Raw genomic sequence first — 9,404 nt, forward strand, 5'->3', positions numbered from 1 at the left:
ATCTGATCTGCAATAAGAAACAGCATCAACATATGAGGCCATTACAAAGTTCAAGCGTTTTGTAAAAGATAAAATCTCTGCAATAAAAAGCTTAGTGTGATAATCCTTTACTTTGATCCTTTATTATAAAAGTAAATTGATTAAATATAATCATATGATTGTTTGGCAGCAAAACTGGTCCATTTTAACATGTACGTCCAAAGAAAAATTTATACTTTCTGATAAGTTTACTTTAATGTTCAAACTAATCAAATACAGAACAAGAGATTTCACAATGAACTCATCTGTCTGAAAAGTTTTAAGATCCCCTTTTCTCATATCTTTTTTGTTGCATGATATGAGTCCTTTGAAGGACTTAGGTAGGATTGTTGTTTTCATTCACCTCCAGAGAGAGAGAGAGAGAGAGAGAGAGAGAGAGAGAGAGAGAGAGAGAGAGAGAGACAGAGAGAGAGAGAGAGAGACTCCTGTAGGCTAATATTGAAAAATAAAACATTAAAGGTGATAAAAACAACATTTGTTTCCTTCAGAGATTTATTTCTGATGATTTCCACTGTTACTTATTACCTACCATCGCCTCTACTATCATCAGCAAGACTTGATTGTCATGAATAGATGTTAGACAATTATTTGAAGGAATCTTTGTACATTCAAATCTTACAGCAATTTGCTAAGAATATGACATGATATAAGTCATGCACTATTTTGTCACCTCAAAAAAAAAAAAAAAAATAGTTGCATTAAATGATTAAACAAGAGCAAAGTTCTAATAATATATAAAAATGAATAGTACAAACAGGAGGATTAATATAACAATAAACATAATAATAAAGGTTCCCCCCCCAAAAAAAAAATAGGTTTTTATATAAAGACGTTGAACTTTCCCTCACATTTGTTATTGTCAAGTAGATGTCTGAGACATGATTAAACAAATATATCAAACACACACACACACACACACACACACACACACACATATATATATATATATATATATATATATGTATATAAAATAGATAGATAGATAGATTTATAACATTCCCTTACAGAACTGAACTTTATGATCAGAAAGTGAATATTATAATCTAATCATTATAAACATAACAATAAAAGTTGACAATTCCCGAAAACAAAAGGTTTTCATGAAGAAATATTAAACATTCCCTGAAAATTGATTTATTTATATATTTATAATTATACTTATATTTTCATACACACACACACACACACACACACATATATATATATATATATATATATACATATATATTAAAATGACCTTTATAATTTAGAAGTGATCTATATATACTAAACACTAAGAAAAGGGAGACATACTTGAACCAAGGATATCATTGTCCTTTTAATTTCTTAAAAATAGTAATGTTATTCGGTTATTTCCAAAATACCTGAAAATATATATAAAATGTTGTTATTGTCCAACTATGATCATGATTATTTCCAAAGACTTCAACGTGAATTAGATTTTGGAAGCTGTGACTCTTGAAAGAAGAACTTCCTTTTGTTCCATTTCTTCTATTTTCCTTCTTCAGTTAAATCCTGTCGAATAAAGAAATAATAATAATAATAATAATAATAATAATAATAATAATAATAATAATAATAATAATAATAATAATAATAATAATAATAATAATAATAATAATGAAGAAGGAAAACAATTCAATGAATAAACCCAAAGGAAAACATAGGCGAAGATTACTATATTCATTATAGAAAGGAGTAATAATGATAATAAAGAAAAGGCAAAAGAAGAATATGATGAGAGTTAAAGGCAATGAGGAGATAATTGAAATACTGAGGTGCAAACACACATGATCAGATAACTTTAACAGAAAAATCAGAATAAATGGAGATAATGATGAGATGGAAATTGCTATAGATAACTCTCTCTCTCTCTCTCTCTCTCTCTCTCTCTGTCTCTGTCTCTCTCTCTCTCTCTCTGTCTCTCTCTCTGTCTCTGTCTCTCTCTCTCTCTCTCTCTGTCTCTCTCTCTCTCTCTCTCTCTCTCTCTCTCTCTCTCTCTCTATATATATATATATATATATATATACATATATATATTCTTAAAAATAATAACTAATAATAAAAAAGCAAAAGCCAAATCTTAAAGAAATAAAATTTTGAAACTAGGCCTATAGTGAATACAGTATATTTATCCTGGCTCATCACCTGCTGCCGAAAAGTTTGAAATGTTAGTGAGAGAGAGAGAGAGAGAGAGAGAGAGAGAGAGAGAGAGAGAGAGAGAGATCGCACAACACCTATGAAGAAGAAGAAGAAGTATAAAAAGAAGAAGCAAACTCACCAATAAACACCATTTCTACATCCGGTGGATTCCTTTGCCTTAAGATTCATCTCTCTGACTAAGGCTTCGTCATCTGGTCGTTCTTCTTTTGGGAAATAGATTTTGTGTCTCACTCTGACTCCCTTCAAGGAGGCGAGGAGTCTGAGGATGACCTCAGGGCTCCTCGTCCTCCCCAGGGAACACAGAGGAAACTCGATTGACCAGAACGATCTGTTGGGAAGAAGAGAGAAAGGAAGAAAATGGGATGAAATGAAAGGAAATGAAAAGAAGAAGAAAGGAAATGATGTCACCCACATTTATTCATTATTATATGCTTTTATTTTTATCTTGTTTTGTTCAGATGAAGAAGTGCATTTAGACACACACACGCACACGCAGAAACACATACACGTACACGCGCACACACACGCAAGTGGACAAACACAGCATTGCAATTGTTTATATATACTTATATTTCATGACCCAAAATATCATGTAAATTTTGAATAAAAGTAAATACTTAAATTGATAATACTTTTTAGTACATTTTTCATTATTGATGTTAATTTATATATTTTATGAACAGTTTACTTAATGCTCAAAGAAAATAGACCTATGTTCTTTCCAAAAATAGATATGGATATATGTAGGCCTATTGGGAGTACCCTTTCACACACACACAAACACACACACACACACACTCTCTCTCTCTTAAGGGATGATGTCTCCTCACCTCCTTGCATCCTGTGGTTGCAATGTCCGAAGGATGTCCCCAACCTTCTCGATGTCTTCTTCCTTGACGTCCCTGACAATGACATAGACATCTGGATCCTCCTCCAAGAAAGGGATGGGGCGACTGACGCTGCTGACGTCGTTGACACTGAAGCGAATAACTGAAAGAGAAAGAAGAAGAAGAAGAAGAAGAAAGAGAAGAAAAACGTTGAGAAAAATGATAATAAAAAACTGAACATTTTCTCTGTGTTTCTTTCTTAAGATTCTAAAGGAAAAGATCAAATGGGAATAATAATAACAACGAATTTAGAGGCAAAAGAACTAAACACAGTAGAGCAATATGTCTGTCATTGTCTCTTTGAGGTTGCGTTAGTGTGTGTGAGTTTGCGTGTGTGCGTTTGTATGTGCGTGCTGGAGTTAGTGTGTGTGTGCGTGTGCACGCGAGCATTGCAGCAGCTCGCATAAGGTATGTCATTATTCTCCTCATGAAACCCTCACATTATGCACTGTCTAAATCACCTCAGCCAATAACAACTCAGTTTCATTCTATTGTCAAAATCTCATTGACCAAAAGAAACGTTTTAAATCCCTTTTGCTGATTGGTTCTCCCGTTCGGATAACTCCGCCCACATCCTTGTGGAGAACCAATCAGCGAAGGAAGGAGGCGAAGTCAGGAGGAGCCGCGTTTGACTATGACTGGTGCCGATATTTGTTTCCTATTCATTACAATCACGATCACTATTATTCCTTTCCATCACTAATAATTAAATTAACACCATAGAAATGAGACATTTCCTTTTAATATATGGAAGGAAAGAAATTAAAACTAAACATTGAAAGCTTTTATATGAAATTAAAATCAGATTAAAACAAAATTTTCCTTTTTGTGAAAAAAACCCACCTGATTTAGACCTCTGAATATAATGTTCTACATCTATACAGTAATAATGATAATGATAATGATGTTAACAATGATATTGATAATGATAACAACGATATTAACAATGGATGACAGGATGAGGGAAAGGAGGCGAGGTATTATAATGTCACTCAGAGGAAAAAAACAGAGAAAATTCTTACCTAAAACTTTAATCTCTTTTGTCTTTTCCAAAGATCGACAGAAGGCGTCGAGACTGGGTTGGTCTGGAAGACTCACACGAAGGTTCCTAATATTTGGAGAGATTTGGAACGTTGGGTCCCAGATGCCTTTGTATACCTTACAACTGTTCCAAAGAGAAGAAAAGAAAAGAAAGAAATTGTTATTGGATTTGATTGGGAATTTTATTATCAATTTGATGATGATAATGATGTTGATGATGATGATAATGATGATGATGATGACGAAAACGGAAAGTTAAAAAGAATAATTTCGTAGAATATGGAAATTAATATAACCGAAATATTAGAAATAAAAATCGAGACTTTTTGATGTTTAGCCGACTTATTATGAGTCTAATTGTGACAATGATGATAATGATGATACTGACAATATAAAATATATTGTTTACAACACTCAAGTTGATTATTATACTAAAGTTTTGAGTTCTCTCTCTCTCTCTCTCTCTCTCTCTCTCTCTCTCTCTCTCTCTCTCTCTCTCTCTCTCTCTCTCTCTCTCTCTCTCTCTATTTGTGTATGTGCATATGTTTGTATGAATGATCATGTACCATTGTATTGTCATAAAGATATTTGATTATTATATGTATCTTGTAATATTCAAAATAACTGTAAAATAATGATAACTTACTGGGCTTATAGCATTCCACTTTTCCAACTGGGGTTGTAGCTTAGCAAGTAATAATAATAATAATAATAATAATAATAATAATAATAATAATAAATGATAGTGAAATGAATATTCAGAATGAATGGATATAATAATGAGATGGAAATTGTTATAAATATCAACTCTCTCTTTCTCTCTCTCTCTCTCTCTCTCTCTCTCTCTCTCTCTCTCTCTAACTATATATATATATATATATATATATATATATATTCTAAATAACAATAACTAATAGTGAAAAAGCAAAAGCCAAATCTTAAAGAAATATCAATTTTGAAACTAGGCCTATAGTGAATACAGTATATTTATCCTGGCTCATCACCTGCTGCCGAAAAGTTTGAAATGTTAGTGAGAGAGAGAGAGAGAGAGAGAGAGAGAGAGAGAGAGAGAGATCGTAAAACACCTATGAAAAACAGGAAGAAGTATAAAAAAAGAAGCAAACTCACCAATAAACAAATCTACATCCGGTGGATTCCTTTGCCTTAAGATCCATCTCTCTGACTAAGGCTTCGTCATTTGGTCGTTCTTCTTCTGGGAACCGGATGTAGTATCTCACCCTGACTCCCTTCAAGGAGGCGAGGAGTCTGAGGATGACCTCAGGGCTCCTCGTCCTCCCCAGGGAACACAGAGGAAACTCGATTGACTCGAACGATCTGTTGTGAAGAAAAAAGAAAGGAAGAAAATGCGATGAAATGAAAGGGAATGAAAAGAAGAAGAAATTAAATGATGTCACCCACAATTATTCATTATTTCATGCTTTTATTGTTATCTTGTTTTGTTAAGATGAAGAAGTGCATTTAGACACACACACGCACACGCACAAACACGTACACGCGCGCACACACACACACGCAAGTGGACCAACACAGCATTGCAATTGTTTATATATACTTATATTTCATGACCCGAAATATCATGTAAATTTTGAATAAAAGTAAATACTTAAATTGATAATACTTTTTATTACATTTTTCATTATTGATGTTAATTTATATACTTTATGATCAGTTTACTTAATGCTCAAAGAAAATAGACCTATGTTCTTTCCAAAAATAGATATGGATTTATGTAGGCCTATTTTAACAATTGAAAAAAGTGTAGAAATAAATAAAAATCTTTTCCATTTCTATAATTATCTTTTTTTTATTATATTTCTCAATATTGCGTTTACTTTATGTTCTAAGAAAATAGGCCTATGTCCAGTCCAAAATAGATATGGATATATGTAGGCCTATTGAGAGTACCCTTTCACACACACACAAACACACACACACACACTCTCTCTTAGGGAATGATGTCTCCTCACCTCCTTGCATCCTGTGGTTGCAATGTCCGAAGGATGTCCCCAACCTTCTCGATGTCTTCTTCCTTGACGTCCTTGACCTTGACATAGACAAGTGGATCCTTCTCCAAGAAAGGGATGGGGCGACTGACGCTGCTGACGTCGTTGACACTGAAGACAATAACTGAAAGAGAAAGAAGAAGAAGAAGAAGAAGAAGAAGAAGAAGAAGAAGAAGAAGAAGAAGAAAAATAAGAAGGAGAAGAAGAAGAACGTTGAGAAAAACGTGTGTGGGAGTCAATGTGTGTGTGTGTGTGTGTGTGTGTGCGTGTGCACGCAAGCATTGCATTGACTCGCCTAGGGTATGTCATTAGTCTCCTCATAAAATCCTGACATTATGCAATATCTAAGTCCCATCAGCCAATAACAACTCAGCTTCATTTTTTGTAACATAATCATTGGCTGAAACCTTTTCAGATTCCTTTTGCTGATTGGTTCTCCCGTTCGGATAACTCCGCCCACATCCTTGTAGAGAACCAATCAGCGAAGGAAGGAGGCGGAGTCAGGAGGAGCCGTGTTTGACTATGACTGGTGCCGATATTTGTTTCCTCTTCATTACAATCACGATCACTATTATTCCTTTCCATCACTAATAATTAAATTAACACCATAGAAATAAGACATTTCCTTTTAATATATGGAAGGAAAGAAATTAAAACTTAACATTGAAAGCTTTTATATGAAATTAAAATCAGATTAAAACAAAATTTTCCTTTTTGCGAAAAAAAAAACACCTGATTTAGACCTCTGAATTTAATGTTCTACATCTATAGAGTAATAATGATGATGATAATGATGTTAACAATGATATTGATAATGATAACAACGATATTAACAATGAATGACAGGATGAGGGAAAGGAGGCGAGGTATTATAATGTCACTCAGAGGAAAAAAACAGAGAAAATTCTTACCTAAAAATTCAATCTCTTTTGTCTTTTCCAAAGATCGACAGAAGGCGTCGAGACTGGGTTGGTCTGGAAGACTCACTTGAAGGTTCCTAATATTTGGAGGGATTTGGAACGTTGGGTCTCAGATGCCTTTGTATTCCTTACAACTGTTCCAAAGAGAAGAAAAGAAAAGAGAGAAATAGTTATTGGATTTGATTGGGAATTTTATCAAGTTGATGATGATGATGAATTTATGATGATGATGATGATGAAGACGAAAACGAAAAGTAAAAAAAGAATAATTTCGTAGAATAAGGAAATTAATGTAAACGAATTATTAGAAATAAAAATCGGGACTTTTTGATGTTTAGCCGACTTATCATGAGTCTAATTGTGACAATGATGATAATGATGATACTGACAATATAAAATATATTAATTATAAGACTCAAGTTGATTATTATACTAAAGTTATGAGTTCTCTCTCTCTCTCTCTCTCTCTCTCTCTCTCTCTCTCTCTCTCTCTCTCCCTTTATTAGTAGGCCTATATATGTGTGCATGTGCATATGTTTGTATATATGATCATATACCAGTGTATTGTCATAAAGATATTTTATTATTATATGTATCTTGCAATATTCAAAATAACTGTGAAGTAATAATAACTTACTCATTTTTGAGTAGATTCTTGATTGACTCTCTCTCTTCTACGGTCGGCTCTGAATCTCCGTCGAAATGTTTAAATAGACGTATGTCTGATGGGTTGATATGATGCCGGTAGAGTTGCCTTTGCAGTTCAACTAACCCATCAGTGTCATTAAGTCTTATTTGGATATCAATTTCCTCTCTGTTTGGGAGAGGGGGATCTGTGGCTCTAAGGAGGGCAATGTACGCATCAATTGTATGATCTTCAATTCTGGTTTTCTCATCAAACAACTCGAACCTCTGTGCTATCCATCTTGAAGAAGAATGATCACATTTGATATTCTTCAAGACTCTTAGCACAGAGTCTTTGTCGTTCACTCCCGACCTTACTAGGAGTTCCAGTGCCTCAATCTTGGCATCTTCTGACACCTTCATCTCGTCTCCGTCACCCACATGGAATAGGCTGATCATATGTATCATCATATTTTTGATATTTGTGAAGGTTTTCAGGGAGACTCACTCCAAGAAGCATTTCAAAGATCTTTGTAGGTGTGGCTGTGTTTACAGATTGGCCCCAGCATTGGTTTGTCAATTTCATAGGGAAAGACAGAGCTGCCATGAATTCCATCATCCCTTTATGAGGGAAACTGTAAAGAAAGGAGCCCTGGGAAGTGGTCACTTTCTTCAGGAAGGCGCCAGTTAGCTCTTCGGCTGACAATTTCAAATGATAACAGAACTTGGACAAATATTTGATGGTGGATTTTGGAATATTGATTTCATCTTTTTGTAATGCTCTGAATGATTCAAGACATAGTTTTTCAATAAACTGCTCCGTTTTTTGAAGCAGTTCACCTGGTAGGAAATGAGCTGTGTTGGGGTATTTCGCCAAACGCTCCTCTAATTTTGAGCGAGACAAAAGGTAAAATTGCCAGTAGAGCTCAGCTTCAGTGGTGATGTTGCTTATAATATCTGGTTTATTCACCCACAGAATTGTTACAAGAGCGAGATTTAAGGGTAGTCCCCACACCTCATGCATAGTGTGCATTGTTTTCCTCAGATACTTTAACAGTTCATCTAATGATTGCAAAGGAGAATTGTCTGACTCCAATACTGCATAATACTTGCATACAAACTCTTCTCTCTTCTCCTTTGGAATTCCCTCAAGACTAATTGTAGACACAGTTGTGTAATCAGATTTCACCTGATTGTTGAATCTCACCTCAACTTCAGGTCTGGTTGTCACAATAACACTAATTTTGCAGGATTTCTTCAGTGTCAAAACTTCTAGGAATAATTTTGCTGATTTATCATTCAACTCGTCATACCCATCTATGATGAGAAGACACTTGTGAGCCAAACACACATCAATAATTTCATTATCTTTGAATTTCTGGTGAATATCTCCAAAATACGCCACTAACAAGTCTTTAAAAGATTCAATGGAATCCCTGCATTCTACATACAAAAGTATGGCAAAATCATTAAGGCCTTTGATGTCATCCTTCTTACTGAGCCAGTCAGAAATGATCTTCTTGACCAGAGTGGTTTTCCCCATACCTGCCATTCCCTTGATCAGTAAGAGTCGACTGTGATCATAATGAGGTACGTGATTCAGTATCTCCTCTATAGGAACACTACAGGGGCCACTTTCCCCTTCTAGCTTCATTTCTGTGTAAATCTTCTCTACTGGTATGTTGGGGGTTAGAAGAGGTTCCTGT

General features: G+C 34.5%; 1 protein-coding gene and 1 long non-coding RNA gene across 2 annotated transcripts; both read right to left on the minus strand.

The window, feature by feature from the left end:
* Window positions 1–1,282: 1,282 nt before the first annotated feature.
* Window positions 1,283–4,710, minus strand: LOC137633762 (uncharacterized). The gene is made up of 5 exons (XM_068366008.1): window positions 4,697–4,710; window positions 4,112–4,254; window positions 3,033–3,192; window positions 2,321–2,530; window positions 1,283–1,554 (listed from the first exon to the last, which is right to left on the minus strand). Exons 1-5 carry the CDS (start codon window positions 4,708–4,710, stop codon window positions 1,548–1,550), a joined length of 534 nt encoding a protein of 177 aa, XP_068222109.1. The 3' UTR covers window positions 1,283–1,547.
* Window positions 4,711–5,275: 565 nt separating this feature from the next.
* Window positions 5,276–7,202, minus strand: LOC137633631 (uncharacterized). The gene is made up of 3 exons (XR_011042320.1): window positions 7,066–7,202; window positions 6,119–6,278; window positions 5,276–5,465 (listed from the first exon to the last, which is right to left on the minus strand). It is a non-coding gene; the product is annotated as an uncharacterized lncRNA (long non-coding RNA).
* Window positions 7,203–9,404: the final 2,202 nt, after the last annotated feature.

The sequence above is a fragment of the Palaemon carinicauda genome, chromosome 43, assembly GCF_036898095.1.
Source record: "Palaemon carinicauda isolate YSFRI2023 chromosome 43, ASM3689809v2, whole genome shotgun sequence".
In the NCBI taxonomy this organism is placed as follows: domain Eukaryota; kingdom Metazoa; phylum Arthropoda; class Malacostraca; order Decapoda; family Palaemonidae; genus Palaemon; species Palaemon carinicauda.

Coding starts and splice junctions, on each gene's coding strand:
- LOC137633762 (XM_068366008.1), bottom strand. Junction 3,193..4,111: donor AAAAGAGATTAAAGTTTTAG/GTAAGAATTTTC, acceptor TTTCTCTTTCAG/TTATTCGCTTCAGTGTCAAC. Junction 2,531..3,032: donor CAACCACAGGATGCAAGGAG/GTGAGGAGACAT, acceptor TCTTCCCAACAG/ATCGTTCTGGTCAATCGAGT.